Source organism: Neovison vison, chromosome 12 (assembly GCF_020171115.1).
Source record: "Neovison vison isolate M4711 chromosome 12, ASM_NN_V1, whole genome shotgun sequence".
Lineage (NCBI taxonomy): Eukaryota > Metazoa > Chordata > Mammalia > Carnivora > Mustelidae > Neogale > Neogale vison.
In genome coordinates, this window is record NC_058102.1 from 886,404 (window position 1) to 910,306 (window position 23,903).

The following is a 23,903-nucleotide window of genomic DNA, read 5'->3' on the forward strand; positions in this document are numbered from 1 at the left end:
CTGCATTCAGATCAGTGGGCATCTGTAGGGCAGCTCCCGGGGCTGGGGCACATGTGGTTGGGGTCCCAATGCTGGGCCAGCCTCGAGGCGGGCTGTGGCTGGAATCCTAGCCCACCCTCCAAACCTTCAGTTCTCAACCCATGCACTGGGGACAGGGAGACACAAGTGCCGATCAGCAGAGGCTGGTGGGCTCCGGCTCCCATGGAGGACACTGGTCAGGGCGGCCTGCTCCGAGTAAGGCCTTTGCTGGAGGGCCCCAGGCAGTGGGCTCTGCCCCGCCTGCCCTGATAAGGAGAAGATCTTACCAGCTCAGAGGGACCCAACCTTTGCCCTGGGGGGAGGGGTGTCCCTTCTCTTCCTGAGGGGCCTCTCCTGCTGCCCCCAGCGAGGGGGGCCGTGCCAGCTCCTTTCTCCCAGGGCCCAGCCCTCCTTCGTGGTCACTGTGCTAGCCAGGAACCCTTCAGGAAAACACAGAACCATCTAGGCTTCTCCCGGGGCACTGGGCTTCACCTCTCCCGAGCCAGCTCCCCTGATGTGCTGGCCTCCACCTTGGGAGTCCGCCTCCCTCCCCTGCCCAATGTCCTGTAACTCCACTCGGGTTAGCCCTGTACCCTGGCTGGTGACCCAGTGCAGTCGCCCTCTCTGGCCCCCAGCCCCGCGTCCTGTTGTGCCCTCCGTCCCAATACCCCCTCCCTGCCCCACCCAGGGTCCGCACACACCCCCTCAGGCCCTCTGGACCAGGGCTTTGGCCAGACCAGGGTCCCCGCCCCAACTTGAGGTCCCGGGTCTCCCCTTCAGGCCCTGGGCCCAGGGTCCCAGCCACCCCGCCCCAGGCCCTCTCCCTGAGGTCCCCGGCCCCCCGCCCCAGGTCACCTCCCCCCCCAAGGTCCCCCGAAGCCCCCCAACCAGGGTCCCGGCCGCCCCTCCCCGCCCGCCGCCCGCCGTCGCCCCGCCCGCCGCCCGCCGTCCCCCCGCCCGGCCGCCCCTCCCCGCCCGCGCCGTCGGCCCGCCCCTCCCCCGGCGCCCGCCCCTCCCCCGGCCCCCGGCCCAGCCGCCCCTCCCCGCCCGCGCCGTCGGCCCGCCCCTCCCCCGGCGCCCGCCCCTCCCCCGGCGGCGCCCCTCCCCCGGCGGCGCGCGTCACGGCGGCGGGCGGGGCGCGTCTCGCACGCAGCGCGCCGGGCGGAGCGCTCGCCGCATTGTTTGCTTCGCTGGGGAGCGAGCGCCGAGCCGGCCCGGGCGTCCGACCCTCCCCGCGCCCGCCGCCCGCTCCCCGCGCCCGTCGCCGCCGCCGCCTCCGGCCGGGCCTGCCCGCGCCGGCCTCGCCCCCGCCGGCCCCCGACCCCGCGCCGCCCGCCGCCGCCGCCGCCGCCCCGGAGAGCCCGAGAGCGCGCGAGCCCGCGGCCGCCGAGCCGAGCCGGGCCGGGCGCCGCCGACAGGATCCCGCGCCCAGAGCGGCGGCGGCCCGGGCCTGCGCGGCCGTTGGCGGGGGAGCCGCGGGCGCCATTAGCGCCGCTGGGCCGCGCCGGCCTCCGCGCCCGCCGCCGGGCTCCCGCGGCCGCGGCCCCGAAGGTGAGTGGGCGGGGGCCGGGCCGGGGCCGCGTCGGGGCCGCCTCGCCTCGCCCGCCCGCCCGCCGGCCTCTCGGTGGCGGAGCCGGCGCCATGTTTGGCGGCCGCGGCGGGCGGCGCATTGTCCGCGAGCGGCGGGTGGGCGGCCCGAGGGCGGCCGGGGCGGCGGGGCGGCCGGGCGGGGCGGCGGGGCGGCGGCGGGGAGGCCGCGCTGCGGAGGCCGGGGTCGGGGAGGCCGGCGCGGGGGCCCGCGGCCGGGCGGCTGAGGAGGCCTGGGCGCCGGCGAGGCCGGAGGCCGGAGGCCGCGGAGGGAGTTCGGGGCCCCGGAGGGTCGGGACGGCCGGGAGGGGCCAGGGGGCCGGCGGGCCGGGGCGCGGGGCGGTCGGGGCGGTCGGGGCCGTCGGGGCGGTCGGGGCGGTCGGGGCCGTCGGGGCCGTCGGGGCCCGGCGTCCGGGAGGCCGCGCTCGTCCCCGCCGGGCTCCGCTGTGCCCGCCGCGGCGGTGACCCGGGCGGGAAGGGCCGCGGGGTGCGGGCCTCGGAGCCGGCGCGGGGCCGGGGCCGGGGCCGGAGCGTTCGTGGCGCGCGAGCGGGTCGCATTATGTAACCGCGCCGCCCGCTTGGTTCTGCCAAGGCAGGAAACTCCCTGGGCTGGGGCCGGACTTTAAACGTTTCCCAGCCCAGTGCCCTGGGCCGGCCTCGCGGGTCGGGCGCCCAGGCGGGCGGTGCGTGGTCACGGCCGGGCGGGTGGGAAGACGCTGCGCTCCCGCTTTCCGGCCCGAGTGCGGAGCCGGCCGCCGCCGGGAGGGCACAGGGAGTTTTGACACCAGCCGAGCGCGGGAAGCGCCACGCCCATCGAGGTCGTTGGCACCCGCAGGGTCAGCCCAGCCGGCCCGCTCGTCGGTCAGGGGGCCCTGGGCACATCGCGGGGCTCAGGCGGCCCTCGCACAGGCCCCTGAGCTGGGCACCGGCCTTGCTCCCACTGGCGACGCACAGGCGTGGGGGAGTGGCCAGGCCGCGGGTGAACGGCTGGGGGCCGCGGAGCCGACCGTTGGACAGCCCGCTTCCTCTCGCGGCTCCCGGCTGCTCTGCGTGTCCGCAGCGGAGTTACTGCCGCCAGCGAGCGCTGGCTCCGTGTCCTTACTGCCCACCTCGCCGCGGGAGTCCTACTGCTCCAGGGAAGCGCCTGTGTGGACGCGGTCAGTCCAGTGCCGGTCAGTGGGCGTAGGGAGGCGAGGACACGGGGCAGCCGCTCTGTGCTGCTCAGTGTCCTCTGTCCCGGTCACAGCTATGAGTCCAGATGACAGGCCTGTAGGGACCGGGAACTGTTAGGTGAACTTGTGGATGGTGGGTAAAGGCCCCCCCCCCACCCCAAGAGTGTGGCTCTTGGAGGCCTGTTGTAGTTAGATGGGCTCAGTGCGGTGGCCAGAGGACAAGGTGAGGCGTTGGCTTTGAACCTGGTGAGTAACCATGTTGCTCCCGCGCCACCTCGGTGGGGACACATGAGGCCGTCCCCAGGTGCCCGAGGATCCCCTCCTCAGAGGCTGGGGTGCTGACACCTCTCTTAACAAGGCATCGCTGGTGCAGGGCTGGCCGGCCGCTGGCTTCTGCCCGACCCCGGCGGTCCAGGGCTGAGGGCGCCCCTGCGCAGCCCTGAGGCGCAGGTGAATGGGGTTTTGGCCGGCCACGGCGTTTTCATGCTTGTTTTACAGGGAATTCCTGGTAAGTTTCAGCATAAAACAGGGATTTCTGTTTGACAAAAGGAGAGGAACAGTCTGAAGTCTCTGTCTTAAGAAAGTGCATTTCGGGTCTTGCCTCTCAGGACTTTTCTGATGCTTTGGGGGCTTTTCCCCAAGGCCAGCTGGCTTGCTGTGTGGCCGCGATCCAGCTCCTTGGGGTGACCGCAGAGCAGTGGGTCTGGGCCTCCGGCTTGGAAAGTTCTTTTGGAGGCCAGTCTCCTGGAAGTCCTCTTGCTTCCTGTCAGCAGAGTGCAGTGGTTCGGGGAGTCCGAGGTCCTCGTTGTCATCCTGGGTGACACCGGGCTTGGCAGCCGGCGGTCCAGGGTCTTCCTGTGAGGCAGGCTGAGGGCAGACTCCGTGCCCGAGTTCGATGGTGGAGGTCTGAAAAGAGCAGACGCCCGGGAAGGTCTGTGGCCAGGCTCTCGGGCTCCTGAGCCACTGCTGGCCACCCCAGGGGGGGGGCCTCTCCTCGGACGGCGGCGGGTGCCGCTCACTATTGGGGGTGAGCGGAGGTGCCCTCCGTGGCCCGTTGCATGTCGTCTGGGTGGACGTGATGAGGAGGAGGGCACGGCGGGCCCCGCAGTCACACCAGCAGCTGAAAAGTGCCCTTGGGGCAGCGGGGCCGGGTCCCTGGGCTGTGGGGGTTTCTGTGCGGTCACTGCTGAGGCCCTCTGGAAGGCAGGTTGGGCCTCCTGAGGGTGAAGGGGGGGCTCCCCTCTTTGGTTCTGGCATGGCTTAGTGGCCCTGGGCCTCACCTTGTGCGGAGGCTGTGTTGGTGGAGAGGGTGGACCGCTGTGGTCAGACTGCCGAGGCTTCTGGCTGTCGGCGGGGGTTTTGCACCGGGGCTGTAGGAGCCCTCTTGGGCAGCGGCAGGGCCGGGGGAGAGCTGGTTAAGGGGCGTGTTGGCCCCGAGCGGGCAGCCACTGAGCGTGCTGCCCTTGCTGTCACGACCTCCGTGCCTGCTGGAGTCCAGCCCTGTGTGGGCTTTCCTGGGCTCAGAGCTGGGACCCCTTCTCAGGAAGGATGCTGCGGTCATCTTGACGACCTGTTAGCATGGTCTGGGAAGGTGACTGGAGAGCTATGGGAACCCCAGAGTGGCCTGGAGGGACTTGTGCCTCTCAAAGGCCACTCCTTGCTCCTTGTGTCGTCTTGTCCAGGCGGTCCGTGACTACGATCACGAGTCCTGGGGTGCGTGGTTTTGGAAGCCTTGGAGCCATGTCAGCTGGGAGTTTCCTTCCGATGTAGTTTGAGTTGGTTGGTTCGCGCTGGCCGCGGTGTGTCTGGTGGTTTTTCTCGTCTTGGGTCTTCTGCAGGGAGTTCATGCCCCTGTGCCTCTGTTTCAGGGAGTCAGTACCAGATGAGGAGGAAAGGACGATGCCATCGCGGCGCTGCAGCGAGGCACCCTTCCTCCCCGTGCGGCACTAAGCACTCCCCCACGCGAGAGACCCTGACCTACGCGCAAGCCCAGAGGATGGTGGAGATCGAGATCGAGGGGCGCCTGCACAGGATCAGCATTTTCGACCCCCTGGAGGTCATCCTGGAGGATGACCTCACGGCCCAGGAGCTGAGCGAGTGCAACAGCAACAAGGAGAACAGCGAGCGGCCGCCGGCGTGCGCGCGGAGCAAGCGCCACAGGAATCACCGCGTCAAGAAGAAACATGAGGCCCTGCCCAGCGCCCACGGCCCCCTGGCGTCGGCCGGCGCGCTGCCTGAGCCCAAGGTGCGGATCGTGGAGTACAGCCCGCCCTCCGCCCCGAGGCGGCCCCCGGTGTACTACAAGTTCATCGAGAAGTCGGCAGAGGAGCTGGACAACGAGGTGGAGTACGACATGGACGAGGAGGACTACGCCTGGCTGGAGATCGTCAACGAGAAGCGGAAGGGCGACTGCGTCTCGGCCGTGTCGCAGAGCGTGTTCGAGTTCCTGATGGACCGCTTCGAGAAGGAGTCGTACTGCGAGAACCAGAAGCAGGGGGAGCAGCAGTCCCTGATCGACGAGGACGCCGTGTGCTGCATCTGCATGGACGGCGAGTGTCAGAACAGCAACGCGATCCTCTTCTGTGATCTGTGCAACCTGGCGGTGCACCAGGAGTGCTACGGGGTGCCCTACATCCCCGAGGGCCAGTGGCTCTGCCGGCACTGCCTGCAGTCCCGGGCCCGGCCCGCCGACTGTGTGCTCTGCCCCAACAAGGGAGGTGCCTTCAAAAAGACCGACGACGACCGCTGGGGCCACGTGGTCTGTGCCCTGTGGATCCCGGAGGTGGGCTTTGCCAACACCGTGTTCATCGAGCCCATCGATGGCGTAAGGAACATCCCTCCGGCCCGGTGGAAACTGACCTGCTACCTCTGTAAGCAGAAGGGCGTGGGCGCCTGTATCCAGTGCCACAAGGCCAACTGCTACACCGCCTTCCACGTGACGTGCGCCCAGAGGGCCGGCCTCTACATGAAGATGGAGCCCGTGAAGGAACTCAGCGGCGGCGCCACGACCTTCTCCGTCAGAAAGACCGCTTACTGTGACGTCCACACGCCCCCGGGCTGCACCCGGAGGCCTCTGAACATTTACGGGGATGTCGAGATGAAAAACGGCGTCTGTCGAAAAGAGAGCTCCGTCAAAGCCGTCAGGTCCACGTCCAAAGTCAGGAAGAAAGCGAAAAAGGCCAAGAAGACCCTGAGTGAGCCCTGCGCGGCCCTGCCGCCCGTGTGTGCTCCCTACATCCCCCCGCAGAGGTGAGTGCCTGCAGGCGTGGGGCGCGGGATGGCGGGGGACCCCGGGACTGGGACGTGGGACCCCGGGACGGGGTGGGCGATCCCGGGACGGGGGCCGTCAGCTGGGGGCTCTCTGACGGACCTTCTCCCCCGAGCCGCGAGGACCTTAGAGCCCTAGCTTCCCGACGGCAGGAAATTAGAGTCTGGGGCCCTGATGCCATCACTTTCGACACGATAAAAAGCTGTTCCTCGCTCCGCTCCGCTTCCAACTCTGGGAACCTTGGGGCATTTCAAGTATAACTTCTCGTAAATTGAAGGGGAGGGTAAGTGACAAGTGGAGATCAGAGTGGGGCCGCCAGGAGCTTCGTAGAGGGGACGCCCCTCTCCTTTCTGGGTTTCCTGAGCCTTTCCTTGGTGCTGTGAATAGGGGTCCGCGTGGGGCTCTCCAGCGTACAGCAGGCCGCGGCGGCGGTGGGGGTGCAGGTGGGGGCCGCGGGGGTCTGGAGGGTTCACGGTGCTGGGGGGGGCCGCCGTGGGGAGTGTCCCTGCCTTGCTCTTACACGTGTCCCAGGGGCCAGTCCCCATCCGGCCGTGTCTGCTCCTGTCCCTGGACTTGTTTCCTCTTCCTTGCCTGTGGTCCGGTCACGGACTTGCTCTTTGCGTTTTGTTCAGCGTGTGGGTGGGTGACTTGGTGATGAGGGTGAGGGAGTGGAGGGCCCCAGGCCTGGGGAGGGGCTTTGCGGGTGGCGGGCACTTGGTCGTTGGGCACGGGGCTTGCGGGCGTCTGGTGGAGGAGACTGCATGGGGCGGCGAGGTGAGGGTGCAGACGGTCGCGTGCGCCCGAGGGCAGCCTGGGGCTTCCGTGCTGTGGCCTGGACGCCAGAAGGAGAACCTTTTCGTCTCCCAGACTGAGTGACAGACTCGGGGGACGTTTGGATTGCGGAGAAGGAAGAGTTACCTTAAATGTATCCAAGACTCGGTTTTTGTGTCGTCTCTGCGCGTGTCTGTGACGGGGAGGAGCGCGTGTGATGAAGCAGGCGGCTTGGTCCTCACCGTCACGCCTGGGTTAGGGTCCCCGGTCGGGCTGTGAGGTGTCGTGCGCGGTGCCCCTTGGAGCGCTCTCTTCTCCCGAGAGAGCAGGCGCTTAGTGTCTCTTAAGAATTAGAAGTGGGGGTTCCCCGGGGGCTCAGTCAGTTGAGTGTCTGACTCCTGATGTTGGCTCAGGTCATGATCTCAGGGTCCTGGGATCGAGCCCCACAGCAGACCCCACGCTCAGCGGGGCGCCTGCTTCCTTCCTCTTTCCTCCCACTGTGCACGCGATCTCTTTCCCTCTCTGAGATAAGGAAATCTTTTAAAAAGACACGAGAAGTATGACTTTTTTTCCCAGACTGAAATTTTGCTCATACTCGTTGCGGAATCAGTAAATTCATACAGAAGCGGATAAAGGTGCTTGTCCCTCATATCCAGAAGAAAACGCTGTGAAAACCAGTGTCTGTTTGCGAACCAGTCTGCTAGACTTCTTAAAAGGTAGTTTTACTTGCATTTCTGCCTTGGGCCAGAAAGTGTGAGATTTGCATCGCCCTAAAAACTTCAGCTTTACTGTGGTCGAGGTAAATGAAAGGGAGAAAATGTGACCTAAGAAATGGAGGAGCCGGAAGTCCACGGTGCCGGCCCCTCCGTGCCCGGCGCGGTGTGCTTACGTGCTCCTTTCGAGGCTGCCTACGAGGGGCCGGGCGGGGGCTGCTGGGCCATTCGCAGGAGAAAGCATTTCCAGCGGGAGAACCTGGGCGCCCGCAGGTCTCAGGTGACCGGGCCCGACGGAGGAGACACCCACACTTTGGACTGGAGCGTTGCACAGCAGGTCATGTAGCTGAACTGTGGGCCGGAGCTGTCGTCTGGCCCGTGTTTGGTTTTCTTCTTCTTCTAGTTTGGCAATGGCCCGTCACTGCACTCCGGAGCAGAGATCGAAGATGGACCTGGGTTAGGGTCTGGGGCTGTGCCGTCCGGCTTGCCCAGACTTCGGGAGGTCTTGATGTTTTGGGCCGCCTTGGAAGATCTCCCGGCTACCCTCAGCTGGTGGTCATCTGTGGTCGGACCACTCTGGGGGCTGGCAGGGCCGGTGCTGGGGTGGCCCGGGCTGTCCAGCCACTGCTCTTAGTATCCTGAAGCCGCGGCCTGAGGTGTGGCTGGTCTGGCGGCCTCGTTCCTGGAGGTTGCAGGGGCTGCCGGTGGAGGTGGATGGGTGCAGTACCGGGCTTTGCCATGGCGGGGTCATCTTCTGCCTCTGAGGGTCCCCCTGTCAGTGTGGCCGCGGGCACAGTGACGTGAGGGTTGTTCCGAGGTCTGCGTCAGGCCCATCCTTGTCTGTCTGGTCTCGGTCACGTGCGTTCGTTAGCGTGTGTTTCTAACACGGTCGCAGTACGAAGCCGCAGAAGGGAGTAAAAGTCTAGAGAGAGGAAGTCCCATCCCTCCCTTTCTGCTGTGCTTTCCAAGAAAGATCAACACTTTGTGCTGTCACAGGCATTCTTCTGTTCGGAGGGGTGCCTCTTCCGATGAGAATCTTCTCTGGTTCCTCATCATTCCACGCTGCTTTTTTAGGGGGAGGGACCAGTCGAGGTGGGCCCTGGAGAGAGGCGGTCAGGCCAGGAGGAGGACACAGCAAGTTGTAGCGTCTGGTTTCCTTGTAGTAACTGAGTTTTCCCAGAGTGCTCTCCTTTGTCGTTCTTTGCTGGGGGCTGCTCTTTATTTGTGGAGGAGAGGGGCCTCTAACGAACAGAGGGTGGTGTGCTTTGTTGGCCTTGATACCGGCCTGGTCCTCTCGGCCACTTGGGTCATTTATGTGGGGGTGGCTCAGGGCACGTGCAGGCTCATGCCTGCTAAGTCGTTAATGATGAGCTGGAGGGTCGGGTCCACAGCTCAGTTAACTCGGGCATCGCTGGTCGGTGCCCTCCCTCTGCAGACGCCAGGTGAGGACAGACGTGGGAGACACTTGACAGAGAAAGTTTATGCTTCTTGAACATAAGTGTGAAAAGTGTGAGCTTGAGCTTTGTACGTCTTTTTTTGCCGTGTTTCTGGAAGTTAATTTGACTATAATTGAGAAACGTTCTGTAGGGCCGTGGTTTGGGGAAGGGAGAGAAGCGCCGGCATAGCCCTTCTGGGAGGTGGGGGCTCTAGCCCCCCCCCCCCCAGGGCTGCTGGTCCCCCAGGGCTACCTGGCCCGCTGTGTGCCACCCTTGGGGTGGTGCCACAGGCAGGCATGGCACCCTTGCCGGTGTTGGGGTCCTCAGGAAAGGGCCTGTGTAGGGTCTAAAGAAGCGGCTACTCTGGAAAGAAGCATTAAAAACCAAACTGAAGGGGCGCCTGGGTGGCTCAGTGGGTTAAGCCTCTGCTTTCAGCTCAGGTCATGATCTCAGGGTCCTGGGATCAAGCCCCGCATCGGGCTCACTGCTCAGCGGGGAGCCTGCTTCTCCCTTCTCTCTGCTGCCTCTCTGCCTACTTGTGATCTCTGTCTGCTGAATAAATAAAAAAAAATAAAATCTTAAAAAAAAAAAACAACAAAAAACCTGCAGGTTGTGCGTTTTGTGGCCTGTGGAAAAGCAAGGTGCTCGTATTTGCCTCCGGCCACTGGGAAAGCACAAATGTGGGCCTCCCAAGTACTCTGGGAATGTTCTCCTTCCCACCTGCCCTGATCTCGGTTTGAATTCAGGCTGGGGGCTGGGCGTGTCCTCCTGGGAGGGGGTGCTCCCCAGGCTGTGGCTTCTGTGGCAGCCTGGGGTGTGGCTGTGCAGTGGGCTGTCTTGCCTGGAGGCTGGGGGAGGCTGGGGGAGGCTGGGGGAGGCCGAGGGAGGGGGCACAGGGTGCCTTGTGTCTGGTAAGCAGGTTTGTTTGGACCAGGGAGCTGCAGTGAAGGGGAAGGCGCTGGGGAAGGACCTGGTCAAGGCGTGTGGGCCAGCGGGCTCCTCCCGGAGTCTTGTGAGTGTGGTGCTATGGGCCGTGGGACAGCTTGGCCTGTGCCCTGTGCAGCCCCTCCCACGCTCAGCCCCTCCCAGGGTGCTCTGGGTGCTGGTGCTCCCCACAGGGAGCCGCTGTGCTCCCCACACTGGTGTCCTTGCCCTCCTACTGGGTCTGGGTCTCCACCCAGGATCCCCGGCGCTCAGTCCACGGAAAGAATGTGCCGGAGAAGAAAATTTTGTCATTTCTGTTTATATTCATTCTGTTGTTGGCAGAAATAGGATTGGGACTTGTTCTAGGTTTTCTGTAATACTGGCAGTGGGTAGTTGCTGCACTGTCTCCCTACCGCCCCAGCCTGGGTGTCCCCTGGGCTGATCAGGGGCCAGATGTGTGCGGGGCACTTGCAGTCCACACCTGCACGCCACGGCGGACAGACAGACCGTGTTCAGAGTGTCGAGGGAGGTTTCAGGAGGCCCTCCACAGGCCCAGGGGCAGATCACATCGGGTTGAGGGTAGTTATTTCAATTTTTTATTGAAATTGGAAATACGGAAATAACTCTAAATTTATAAAATATTGCAAAAATAAGGAGCGAGACCCCCAAATCTTCTTATTTGAGCCATCTTTTATTGGACAGAGAGAGACACAGTGAGAGAGGGAGCACAAGCAGGGGGAGCGGGAGAGGGAGAAGCAGGCTTCCCGCGGAGCAGGGAGCCTGATGTGAGGCTCGATGTCAGGACTCTGGGATCATGACCTGAGCCGAAGGCAGACGCTTACAGACGCTTAACGACTGAGCCCCTCAGGTTCCCCCTCGGAGCCACGTCTTTCTAAGGTGCTTCCCATTGCCCGGCACAGAGAAGGCCCACGTGTGCCCACATGTCCCGTGGGATGGGACTCAGCTCAGGGTGAGCTGCAGCGAGGTGGGGCCTGCACTCAGGACCCGTCCCAGGGGGTGAGCCTGCTGGGATCTGGATGCTTCCCAAGCTCCTCCCCGGTGGGCTGGTTTTGGAGAAGGCAGCCCTCCTCTGCAGAGTGAGCCTTGTTCTGGGTTCGCCTGGTGTCCGCAGAGCTGCCAGTGTCCCTCGCCCGGACAGAGTGACAGCCCCTGCTCCCTGGTGACCACGGTGTTGCTGGCACCCCCGCGGAAGGTTTCTGCGCTTGCGTTTTTCCGATGTCCGGCCCACGGTCTGGGAGAAGGAGGCCAGGCAGCCCCCAGCTCCTCTTCACAGCGGCCACAGGTCCCACCTGTGGGTTCTCTGTCCCGGGAGGGCTGGGGGGGCGGTCCACCGCAGCCCCCACCCCGGGTTCTCCTCCGTGGGATCCTTCCCTTCTGCTCTGCTTGTGCTTTGCAGCGGGACCTGGACATGGGGCTGGGGAGCGTCTGGTGGCCCAGCAGGCTGTCACCGTGGACCTGACCTTGGGGAACTTGGCTCATGGGTAGCTTGCCGCAGATGGCCACCTCGCCTTGGGTGTGATGCGCCCCGGCCATCTCTGGCTTCGGGGACGGGAAATCCTGAGAAGGGGGGAGGGCAGACTGGACCGGAGGGTCTCTGGGAGCCCCGTCTGCAGAACCACTTTCCTCCCAAGGCAAATTCTGGCTTTGTCTGGTCGGAGGGGTTGGATTTCATTCTTGCCCCCCCGACTTCCGTCTGACCTCTGAGCTGGTCCAGAAGTGAGTTGTCCCCGTTGGAAAGACTCAGGACAGTTGAGAAGGTGGTGCAAAGGGAGGGTGGGGTCCGAGGTGCCACTCTGCAGGGGCGATGCTGGCTTGTACACGTGGCCGTGCACACGTGTAGGGAAAATAGTTTAATGGCATTTTTTTTCCCGTTTCCCAGGGTTTTTATATAAAAAGTTTTAAAATGGAAAACTAGAGACCAACACAGGCGTTTAACAAATGTCGCTTTTTGTTTGTTTTAAAGAAACGACAGGAAAGGAGCCCTCCCAAAGTCCCTTTCGGGCCCCTTCAGTCCGCTTAGCCCACCCTCGCAGCGGCCCCTCGTGAATGGCGGGGTGTTGCTCCAGTCCCTGCTCTGGGCACAGGCTCTGCTGCCGCTTCTGCGCGGACCGTGAGCACCACGCTGTCCTGTGTCGCGGCTTCCTGCGTTGCCGTGGCTCTGGAGGTGGGCGGCGGCCAGACGACCCTGCCGCTCACCTGGGGTTCCTGGCTCGCTGGGGACTGGCGCGGTGCTCTCGGCACGAGCTGGTGTCTCTTCGTGGCCACCTCGGGCGCGGTGGCGCGCATGTCCCTGTGGCTGAGGAGGCGTCTGCCTCGCATGTGCGTGGCCAGGTGGCTTCGGCTGTGCGCGTCGCGTGTGTCCCTTCCCCTGGGCTTCGCGTCCCGTTTGTCATGTGTCTGCTCTTCAGCTTCGGACGTCTGGAGCCCCGTCCGAGCGGTCCTGCCCCCTTGCCTGTCCCTTCCTTTGTGTTGTCCTCGTTTCATCCAGGAACAGGTTGGTAGAGAGCAGGTAAGAGCGTCGTCTTTGAGGGTTTTATTTATTTGAGAGACAGTGAGAGCGAGCGAGCGCACGCGCGCAAGCAGGGGGAGGAGGAGGGGGAGGCAGACTCCCCCCTGAACAGGGTGCGGGGCTCGATCCCAGGACCCTAAGATCACGACCTGAGCCACCCGGCACCCCTGAGAACAGGTGAGGACTCTGGAGAACACCTCCGTGACGCGGCGCTGTCTTGATGAAGGGGCCTCTTCCTCTTAGCGCCTTTTCCTGTGTGGTGCTGCGTCCTGGGTCTGCTCTGAGGCCGCCTCCCTCCCCCCTGCGCCGAGGTCCTGCCGCTCCCCTGTATTCCTCCAGCAGCCCGAAGCCCTCCCGCCTGGTTCTGTGTCTTCCCCCCGTGGCCGGTCAGCAGGCCAGCTCTGACCCCACGGCTTCCGGCGCGCACGCCCCGTCCCTGCACCACGGATGGCCTTGCGTGACACGCACGCACTGTCCCTGCGGAGTCCCTGTCTGCGTGGTTGGGTCGCCGTCCCCACGTGCATTCCCAGGCCTGCTTCTCGTGAGGGCCGTGTCCCTGCGGGACGCCGGGACTCCGTGCACGGGGTCACGCCAGCGCTACTGGGCCCGCCTTGCTGCGCCGTTTTCACGTCCCTGAGAGTTCCTGGCGTTCTCACGGGGTGTTGTGAGCAGCCTGGTTTTTCAGGGGAGTTTTGTTTTTCTTTTTTTACTCTTTGTAGCAATCCAGGGTTTTTTTTTTTTTTTTTTTTCTTAAGATTGATACAACATGTTGTAGTTTATTAGGTTATTTTTGGGGACAATCTGGGAGGAAATGATGGTGTGGGTGGGCTTCAAGTCCCTTCGTTTTGTGGTCTTCGTCCAGGCTCGGTGCAGGCTAGGGCCGCCGGCCCAGCATCAGTTGATGGGGCGGGAGCGGACAGCTCTGCCCCAGTCCTGGCACTTTCCAAGAGTTTTTGCCTTTTACTGCCCATGGGCGTGCGTTTGCTCTATCCGCTGGTCGGTGCCTGCGGTACCTCGGTCTGATGACCCTTCGTTTCCCTGAAGGCCTCAGGACGTTCTTTGGAAAGCTTCAGACGGCCTTCCCGTCGGCGTCCCCGTCCCCTCGGCCTCGGTGCCCAGCGGGCCCTCGGGGTCTGCCGGCCGTGTCTTGGCTGTGGTGGCCTCCTTGCACAGGCCACCCCGGCGCAGGCCGCCGTTCCCCAAAGTGCCCCTGTCCTGGGCGCGGAGGCCTCGGTCACTTGTTGAATCCGTGTCCCTCACGTCCGTGTCTTCACGCACTTGGGGACGAGTCTCTGGTGAGGAGCGAGTGCAGTTGGGTGTTCGGGGTGGCCGCCTTCTCTCGCTCCTGGAGTGAGTTCCCCGCTCGCTCCGGCAGCCCCAGCAGGTCCCTCCGGCGCGGTTCTTGCCCGCGGTTCTCGCCCTCCGGCGTGGCATTGTCCTGTCGGGCTTCTTGACAGACCTTCTGGGAACCTGGAATCCCATGGAGTCCGCTGACCCGTTCGGTCACCTCCGAGTTTGTGCCCCTGTTCCGTGTCGTCCTTGTCCAGCTATTGCGCACCTCGGCCGCCGCTCAGTCGCGTTCATACTTTTCTCCCACCGTGAAGGCGGTGCACACCCCGTCCTTAAATCCTCCTCTCTTTTCCATTGGCAAGAATGTCCTCTATCAGGGCGCCTGGGGGGCTCAGTGGGTTAAAGCCTCTGCCTTCGGCGCAGGTCACAATCCTGGGGTCCTGGGATTGGGGCCCGCGGGGGGCTCCCTGCTCGGCGGGGGTCTGCTTCCCCTGTCACGTGCTCCCTGCTTCTGTGTGCTCACGTGCTCTGTCTCTGGCAAATCTGTAAATGAAATCCTTAAAAAAAAGAAAGAAAACACCCGTCTGCATTTCTCGTGGGAGTGGGGAGGGGGTCATCTTTATGTCGGTTCCGAACCTGGGAAGCATCCCAACGTGCCTGTTGCTGTCGGTCTGGGGAGGGGAGCCTCGCCCAGCCCTGCTGGCGTGGCCTTCGCCCCCTTGATGGGAGTTGGGGGTCGTTTTTGAGATGATCACGGTCTGCCCTGCCCCGCTGGTCTGTGAGTTCTCCTTACAGAACTTGTCACCTCAAGACCACCCGTTGCCTTCCTGGGACAGGCCCCCTCGCTCCTGGTGGGTGTGTCAGTTGATCCGCACGTGCACTGGTTCCAGTTTGGCGTGTGTGTTCGCGGGTGACTTTGGCCTTTCCCTTGTGTCCCTGCGGCCCGTGAGTTGGAGCGCCCGCCGCCTCCGCGCGGGGCACACCTGCTCTCTCCCCGGCGGCTGGCAGGAGCTTGCCTGGTCTTCTGAAAAACTACCTTCTTTCCTTTCCTTCTGGGGGTAGGAGGAGGATTTTACACTGTTGATTCTGTTCTTACAATCATTACTGTGAACGTGTTGAGTTTTTCTTTGTACCTCAGAAGTCCCGTTTTGGGAAGTTTGTTTTTTTCCTGGGTTGGTTTCGTGATTCGCATTTCTCACTGATCCTTGTTCGTTTGTCCTCCCCATGCTCGGCCGTGTCTGTGCTCAGGGCAGGGCCTGCCAGACGTGCCACCCCTCTCTGAGAGCGGCTGGGGGCGGGGGCTCCGCGTGTCTTCCTGTTTCCGTTTCGCTGGGTGCTGCTTGTCTGTTCCCCCAGCGACATCGAGTGTCCTGGACGGACGGCACTGTCCGCTTCAGGTGACAGCGTGTTGATGCGAAGCTCGCGGGTGTTGTGGGTGTCCGGCCGGTGGCTCGCCCTCCGTGGTACACAGCCGAGGCGGCGGGGGGGGGTCTTGGTGTGCGGTGAGCCCACGTCCCGTGGCCGGTTTCCCGACTTATCTCGGGGGGCCGCCTGTTACAGAGTCAGCTTTTCTCTTTTCTAAGACATTTTGGATATAAAGCACCAAAATAATCTTGAAAAGCAGTGTACCACCTCCCACGTTTTTGAGTTCAAATCCAGCACTTTTCACCCTAAGATCAAACAGCTGGAAGGTGTAATTTCTGGAATATTAAAAACAGACACAAGTGGAGAGGCTCATCATTCCCAAAAGGGAGCTGAGGGGGGTCTGGGCGGTCGGGTCGTGGTCTCCGTCTTCCCCGCGGGGCTGGGCTGCAGGTGCCGCGCGCTCGTCCCCACGCAGCGGGGCCACCGCCGGCACGCGCTCGGGCAGACGGAGCCGCGCGGCTGCAGCGCCTCCCCCGTAAGCGGCGCGTGCCGGGCGCTCGTCTCCGGGAACGGGGCTCTGCGGGACGGCCGGGCTCCGTGGGTGCTTGAGCCCCCTCTCCCGTAGTTCTCCTCCTGGTTTTGTTACCGCGGACGTGAGTCTGCAGCTTGGTCGCGTACGTGAATAGAAAGTGTGAAAGCGGTTTTCTCACAGCAGGGACTCGATTTACAACACTTTGTTCCAGATCATACGCCGGAGTCCCGCGTTGGTGTCTTACCGCCGACCTTCTGTCGGGCCCTCCCCCAGCGCCTGGGTAGTTCTCATCTGGAGGCGCCGTGTGGGAGGCACGTTCAGCAAGGTTTGAGAAGATGGAACTCATAATCCTTTTTATACCTTTGCCAAATAGTGGTTTGTTTTTTTTTTAAATATCTAAAGGAGCACCTGGGCGGCTCAGTCGGGTAAGTGTCCAAACTCTTGATTTCAGCTCCGGCCGTGATCTCAGGGTCGTGAGATCGAACCCCGTGTCGGGCTCCCTGCTCAGTGGGGAGTCTGCTCCGGTTTCTCTCTCCCTCTGCCCCTCACCCTGCTTGCCGTGTGTTCTCTTTCTGAAAGAGAGAAATGTTTAAGAAAGTACTTAAAACACAAAGGGAGAAGGATCGAGCAACAAGCACATGGCCCTGGGGTAAACACCCCTGTTATGGCTCCGTCCTTCAGACGGAACGCCCTCCCCCCCAAGCCCTTCCTGCAGCCCCTCCTGTCCTGGGACTCCCGCTGTCTTCCCCGGTGTGGGACTCGCCCGATCACCCTCTTCCTGAGCACCAAGGTGTGCCTTGCCTTGAAAATGACACGAGCCCTGTCTGCCTCTCATTGTGTGAAGGTCCCTTGTGGTCTCTGTCCCATCGGAGTTGAAGTGTTGGGGAGCCGTGTCCCCGTCCTGCGCGAGGCTCCTGGGCCCTGTCCCGTGGCCAGGCCTGTGTGGCGGGCGTGGTCTCTGGTGAGCTCCAGCGCGGTCCGCAGCCCTCCGCCTGCTCTGCGGTGGCTGCGGGGCTGGTGGGAGCAGGGTTGATGCGCGTGCGCAGGCGGGCGCTGCTGCCTCCCGGGCACGCTGCAGACAGACCTGGGCACGGGTTCTGCGCCTGCTCGCATCAGCCCTTGGCGTCGTCTTCTGGGGTCTGACGGGACTTTCCTGGCAAAGCCCCCCCAACCTGTGTTTGGCACAGAGCTGTGCCCTACCTCCGTTCCTCAGCGTCGGGTCCTTTGGCGGGACGGACACTCGAGTCGTGCCTTCCCACGAGAGGCCGTGCTGGTTCTGCACGTGGAGCACCGGTGTCGCGGGCCCCAGGAGGGGGCAGCCCTGCCGGAGTCAGCAGCCGACCAGCAGCCGCGCTCGGGACAGGCTTGAGATGACGGGCGCTGGACGCGGTGGAGCCGGGGCAGTGCTGGCCGTTGGGATCATCGATCATTTTACTTTCTTCACAGTTTGGTCCTAAAATTGCTTGGTTTCGTCCTGACATTTTCAGGTTTGGTGTATAGGGAGGAACATCTCGTTTCGTTTGTTTTTTCATGAAGTTCTTAGTTGATGATTGAGTTTTTATTCTCTCTCAGTGTCTTGGTGAGGCACATTGGCGAGTCTCCGCTTTGTTTCAGCCGGGAGGGCGGTGACCGGGACGGGGACGCGCTCCGGCCAGCCTCGTGGGGGTTTTTAGGTGATGATTCCCTCCGTGCAGGGGTCTGCCCAAGCCCCATGCGCCGTGCAGTCCCTGAAGGGAAGCTGTGTCCGGTGACCTGCGGATGCCCGTGTGCTAGCGAGGAGCCGCTCGGCCGACCGCAGCCGTCCCCCCCGCCGTCCCCTCTCTTTCCCCCTTGAGGGCACCGCTCAGCCCACCGGCGCAGCAGCCCTTCACGGCCGCTGGGCGCGGTCGGCGTAACGCGGGACGCGGGAAGAGCTTCGCCGCCGTCCTCTCCTCTCCTTGTCTGATGCCTCCGGCAGACGCCGCGTGGCTACGGCGCTGGAACCTGGGGGTGGCTGGAGGCCGGGCTGTGGGCAGCACCGGGGCGGCCCGAGGCAGCTGTTCGGTTCGCGTGGGGGCGGAGCACAGACGGTGACGTGCGGACGTCGGTGTGTGAAAGTCGCCCTGTCCTTTCTCGTTGCCACCGTGAAGCATGCTCCCGGGCTCCGTCAGAGCTCAACTCTGAGTTCTCCGTGCCGCAGGTTGAACAGGATCGCGAACCAGGTGGCGGTGCAGCGGAAGAAGCAGTTCGTCGAGAGGGCTCACAGCTACTGGCTGCTCAAAAGGCTGTCGAGGAACGGCGCCCCGCTGCTGCGGCGACTCCAGTCCTGCCTGCAGTCCCAGAGGAGCACGCAGCAGGTACGTGGCCTCCCGCCCCCGGCTCCCCGCAGCGGCGCCCGCCGCCGCCTCCGGCTCGGGTGTGCACGCCCCGGCCGGTCCAGTGCGGATGTGCCGCGGACTCGCGTCCGCCCCGGGCTGCTGACGCTGCTGGAGGTGTGGGCGACTGTCTGTCCGCGCTCCAGCCGTTCTGCCCGCGCCGGGGACGCCGGGGAGTCGCTACCGCCAGGTCGCACACAGCGGGCCTGCCGTGGGGCTGCCCGCGTGCTGGGCTGGGGACGTGCAGGGGGTGGTGTCGGGGCCTTGCTCTGAAGGCCGCCTTCAGAGATCCACGGCCCCTGGTGTGGTGACCCCAGTGGGGAGGGAGGGAGACAAGAGCCACAGGAGGGAGCGGGCACGGGACTGGCCGTGGGAAAGAGCACAGGCAGACCACGCGGGCTGTCGGCGCAGCTGCTGGTGTCCAGCCTGCTGAGCGCAGGACGTCGTTCTGGGGGAGCGGATCGGGCCGTGAGGGCGTGGCCCGGTGAGGCGTCCACAGCGGACGTGGAGGACAGACACGGCTCTGCGGCCCATTGCCACAGGTTCTCGACGAGCCGGCTCTGTGCTGGGGGCGTGGGCGGCTTCGGAGGGGAGCGTGACCATGGTTGGCCTCGGGCCCGGCCACCTGCTTAGTCCAGGAGGCCCGGAGGCCCCGGCAGAGAGCAGAGTCCCCTCATGGCCCTTCTCCGGCACGTCGGGTGCGCAGCAGACACCGGCCTTCCCGAGAGTTCGCGGTGGGCCGCTGCGCGGCTGCCGTCCTCCGAGAGGCTTTGCTGCTCTCTCGGTCCCGAGTCGCCAGGTGGCCGCGTGCGCCGGAGGGGACGCCGTCCGATGCGGCTGCACGCTGTGCTCCTGGATCCCCCCCAGGGTCCTGGTTGGTGGGGTTGGTTCTCTGTGGGTGGAGTGACCCCGTCCACGGTGGTCAGGCTTGGGCCGCAGCTCCCTGGGGGCAGCTTGGCTGTGGCCGGCGCGAGTCTGTTCCTCGACAGAGGGGCGGCCGAGACGAGCGTTTGCGGAGTGAGCTGACAGCCGTGACCCCCCCGTGCCCGGAGAAGTGGTTCCTGTCTTTCTGCTCTCCCTCCTGCTTGGTCACCGCTGGTGACTCAGGTCAAGCCTGACTCTCATCGCCCCGGCCCAGGTGATGGCGCGCTTCCCCGAGAAGCCTGCATCTTGGCCTTCTTGATTCTGTGGTGACAAGGAGAGGCAAAATGTTAACACATTTAAGTGCTCACCTAAATTTTTAAATTTGTGGGATTTAACATCTTTCTTATACCTTTTTTTTTTCTTTTTGAAGATTTTACTTCTTTATGTGAGAGAGATGACAGCGGGGAGGGGGATGGCGGAGGGAGGGGGAGAGAGAAGCTTGAGCAGAGACCAAGTAGGGGTGGAGTGGTAGAGCCATAGGGATGGGGGAGGGGGAAGCGGGCTCTCCACTGAGCAGGGAGCCGGATGCGGGGCTCCATCCCAGGACCCCGGGATCATGACCTGAGCCGAAGGCAGAGGCTTAACCCACTGAGCCAACCAGGCGCCCCGTTACACCTTTTCAAAGCCACAGAGAAACTGAAGATTCTGGGCTTCTGTGGACTTGCCCTTGACCCTTTTCCATCTCTGGGGAAGGAGGGGCGTGCTTCTTGGAGCCGATGCCCCTCCGATGGTGCGGCGATTGGGCCGACCCTCTCCTGGGAGGCCCAGGCCAAGTGCCTGGTGCCCTCAGCACCATCTGAGTCCTGTCCCGTGGCATCCAAGGTCGCTGGGCCGGGGGCTGCTGGGCCCAGTATTCCCGTGTACCGAAGGTGCCCATTCAGTCTGTGGTCTTGGTGACGCTAGACGCGGGCACACGTGAGGCCAGGCTGCGGGGACCTCCCGAGATGCACTGGGGCTGTGACTGGTGTGCGTGCGGCCCATGCTAAACCCCATCACCCTGGAGGTCTCTGTTGGCGAGGTCTGCTGCAGTGATAAGCTGCCTGTTTGTCCCTCCTCCCCTTTGGGAATGGTTGGGAATGGTGCTGGTGTCCCCCTTCAGGGCTGTCTGCCCCTGGGACTGTGGGCCAGCGGGAGTGTCCACATAGGAGGTAGCACGTGTAGGGACTGGAACATGAGCTTGTGTCCTCGGCAGAAGGGACCGCCTGGATTGGAGTCTGTCTGTGCGGCTCGAACGAGGGTGTCCTGGCTTGCACCAGGGCCACTTCCTGCGGGGGAGGTCAGTGACCTGTTGGAAGCCCCCTGCGTGGCCTGTGGAGACCCTCAGAGTCACTCCACGGAAGGGCCGCGCCCAGACTGTCCTTTCCTGCCTCACCCTGTAGGGGCTGATGGTTTCCCGGGATCCAAAACAGGAATGTCCCACATGGAACAGTAGGGCTTGGTGTGATGTTTATGTGCTTTTTAAAGCTGGGACATCTGTGACTTGTTTGTATTTCTGGGTGCCCACTCCGGGCCAGGCTGTGCAGGAGGTCATGGGCAGCCCTTCCCTCCCATGGCTGACCTTTCCGGGGGAGACGACAGACGGATGGGACCAGCCGGTTCGAGAATGAGGGCCCCCGCCCCACGTCCAGGCAGATGAGGCACCTTGGGGGCTGCCTCGCTGGACGCTGCTGTGCAAAGTGGTCTCAGAGGAGGTGGCTCAGCTCCTCTGGTCTGGCCCGGAGCGTGGGGTTCCTGCGGACGCCTTCCTGGAGCCTTCGTGGCCCCGTCTCCGCGCCTGTCCTCCACCATCCTCAGACCCCGGCTGGGGTGAGAGTCGGCGGGCAAGTGCTGGGGGGGTGGAGGGCGGAGCTCTGGTCGGGTCCTGCAAGGCCTGGAACTGGCCCGTCCTCCGGCTTGCTGCAGTGCCTCCCTCTGCCGCATTTCCATGTCCTCTCTGGTGGCTTTAGGACAAACGGTCACCTCCTGCGCTGGGACTGAGCTTGTGGCCGTCCAGCCTGCAGCTGGGGGTGTGAGGCTCGGCCCCGCGGCTGGGCCCCTCCGTGCGTCCTGCTGTAGGGGCAGGGAGCACGGCCTCTTGGGGCCTTCGGTCCTTGGTGGTGTCCTGGGGCTCGCGTGGGTGTGCTGCGGTCCTCACCTCTTTGGGGTGGCCCGCCCCGTCCCCTCCATCCTGTATCGTCCTGCCTGTGCGGTGGGGGTGGTAAACACGGTCTTCTGAAGTTCTCTTTCCTGCCGGCTCTTCAGTGCCAGAAACCGCTTTGCTTTTCTTCACCTCATGGAGTCCTCCTGGGTAGGTTTCCGTGGAGGAGGCGGCTCACCGAACAGAATCAGGAAACGCAGGCCGCTTTGTGTCGGTGAGGCTGCTGATGCGGAGCGTGTCGGGGTGGGGTTCGGTCCTGCAGGCGGCGTGTGCAGGGAGCGCGCCCCTCTGCGGCCGTGCGTGCGTCTTCCAGCGGGGACCGTGAGCGCGGCACGGGGCACCGCACCTTCCGCTTTGTGGGATCGCCGGGCTCAGTGTCCTTCCGGCCGGTGTCCGTGGAGTGCTTACCAGCGGACAAAGGGGTTTTCAGGTGCTTTTGGGAATTGGGTTTTCTAAATCGACTTTTTAATGTATTTATTGGCCGCGTTTATGCAGCTGATGTTACTGTCAACTCCTGCTTGATGGCCTGAGACTGGGATGATTTCTTTTTTGAAGTAGGCTCCTCGGCCACTGTGGCGCTTGAGCTCACGACCCTCAGATCCGGAGTCGCTCGCTCCACCGACGGAGCCAGCCAGGCGCCCCGATGCCTGTGACTTCAAGTAACGTTGGGACCAGCTCTGTGACAGGTGGGAGGGTGCCCGGCGAGGAGGCCCTGGCCCAGCCTTTCCCATCCCTTTGATAGCTGGGAGGGTCTTGGTAGCCTCGCCGGTGACTCTCTGCCCGCGGACCCTGAAGTGAGGACACGGGGTCAGAGCTCAGCACTTGTCACCTGCCAGGTGCTCAGCGTCGAGACCAGGAGTGAGGGGTGCCTGGGGGTGGGGCCCTGCCTGGTGGGGGCGCTGTCTCAGCTCCGTCTGGATGCGGCGGGCTGGGACCCCACGGGGGTCGGCATGGGTGGAGTGTGTCCCGGAGCCGGACAGGTCGACTGGGCCGAGGCTGCAGGGGTCTGCAGAACAGCGAGGTGATGCCACCGGGAGCCGGGGACATTCTCGGTCCGGGGTCCCGTGTGCGCCCTCGCAGTAGGCGTCCTGGGCTGCTGTCGATCCGGATGACTACACGGGGACAGATGGAAGCATCTTAGCGGAGCTGGGGTTCAGGGGCAGGCGCAGGGGCTCCCTGACTGCTGTTTCCTCTGCTGTCTGCATGGGTCTGCCCAGGAGCTGTGGTTGGGCCCAGGGCGTCTTCTGCTCTTGGCCGTGGCCTTGGTGGGGCCGTCCGTGGGCCGCACCAACACGTGGGCTTTGGAGCCGAGGGCAGGCGGCAGCCGTAGGAGCAGACGGTGGCCTGTGGGCCTGGTCAGACCTTGAGGGACTGGAGGAGGAGGAGTGGGGCCACGGGTGAGGGTGGTGGGGCCTTGTGGGGGCGGAGAACGGCCAGCCTGGGCCTGGGGTGGGGCAGGGCCGCAGGGAAGCTGTGGATGGGAGCATGGAGGCCCCGGGTCGTGATTTCCTGGAGCTCGCGTGCTGCCCCGTGCGGGGAAGGGCCGTCTGGCCGTCCTGTGGGGGTGTCCTCAGCTGCTGTGGGGCGTGTGTTGTGGTCCTGGTGCTCCTCGGTGTCTCTGCCACGGTCAGAGCAGCTCCTCCTGCATCTTGGTCTGAGATGCGTTGGGGGGGCTGCCATCTGTCTGCTCTGCGCCGCCTGCTGTCTCTCGCGCTCTGGGTGCAAGTTTATTTTGGAAAATGCTAGAGTGGAAATGGGTCAGTCGAGGGCTGTGTTGAGGTTCGTGGCACTGTGTGTTTTGCCAGAGAAGGAGGAAGCGCTCAGAGGGTGACCGCAAGCGTGTGGATTTCAGAGCCACTTGGTGGGGGCGTGTCCCCGGGGCTGGCTCCCCGCGCCGCCCATTCCCGGGCTTGGGGGCGGGGGGCAGGCCGCGGCTTGCGACAGCTGCCCACTCCCCTGAGCTGCTCTCCTGCCGGGTTCGGATGCCCGTTGCTGAGCTCGTCCGCTCGGCTCTGGGGTCTGCAGCAGGCCGGCCTCGTCGGGAGCCTGCGGGCCCCTGCGGGCGAGTCCGTGCCTGCGGCGTCTGTTCTGGCCTCTGGCCCCTCGGCAGCCCCGGGTTCCCTTGTGAGCGGCTCCGTGGCTGACCCTGTGCTCCTTTCGTCAGAGAGAAAACGATGAGGAGATTCAAGCCGCCAAAGAGAAGCTGAAGTACTGGCAGCGGCTGCGGCACGACCTGGAGCGCGCGCGTCTGCTCATCGAGCTCCTGCGCAAGCGGGAGAAGCTCAAGCGGGAGCAGGTGAGCCTGGGGCCCCGCGAGGGCACCTGTGCCGGCCGCAGCCCCCCGCCCGCCCTCCTCCCGGGCCAGGGGCGCGGCCGGCCCGCGGTGGGTGTCCGCTGGGGGTGCCCCGTGTGCCCTGCCTCGGTGGAGGCGCTGGGCAGGAGGGCGGCCGCCCGGGCGGAGTGCGCTGTGTGCGGGCACTCGCAGGGGCGGGGCAGGGCAGGGCGGGGCGCGCAGCACAGCCGGTGCCGTGTCCGCAGGTGAAGGTGGAGCAGACGGCCCTGGAGCTGCGGCTCACGCCGCTCACGGTGCTGCTGCGCTCGGTGCTCGACCAGCTGCAGGACAAGGACCCGGCTCGGATCTTCGCGCAGCCCGTGAGCCTGAAGGAGGTGGGTGTCGCTCGTCCGGCGCGGGGCGGGCGCTCGGCTGCTCGCGGGCGTCTGCCCGGTGGGGCGTGGGGTGCGCCTGCGGGGCCCCGAGTGTTTGGTGTTTACGGGTCACGGTCCCTTCGAGGTTGGGGGCGGGGCGCGGGTTCCAGCGTCCAGTCTCGGGCACGAGAGGCCAGAGTCCCCCTGAGAGAGAAGCCGTCCAGGACGGCGCCTCC

At 64.4% G+C, this 23,903-nt stretch overlaps 1 protein-coding gene across 8 annotated transcripts in view; it reads left to right on the top strand.

The window, feature by feature from the left end:
• Positions 1–1,519: 1,519 nt before the first annotated feature.
• The window catches only part of BRD1 (bromodomain containing 1), a 40,328-nt gene continuing 17,944 nt past the window's right edge, over positions 1,520–23,903 (top strand). For 7 of the 8 annotated variants that reach the window (XR_006381401.1, XR_006381402.1, XM_044228862.1 and 4 more), the window contains exons 1-5: positions 1,530–1,569; positions 4,646–6,026; positions 17,786–17,942; positions 23,186–23,317; positions 23,560–23,688. Coding sequence is in view for 6 of the 8 variants with exons in the window: in XM_044228862.1 (XP_044084797.1) it covers positions 4,660–6,026; positions 17,786–17,942; positions 23,186–23,317; positions 23,560–23,688 (1,785 nt within the window). In the remaining 2 variants the exon portion in view is untranslated. Of the gene's footprint in view, positions 1,570–4,645; positions 6,027–17,785; positions 17,943–23,185; positions 23,318–23,559; positions 23,689–23,903 lie in introns of all 8 variants that reach the window. The other variant, XM_044228864.1, reaches the window with a different exon arrangement.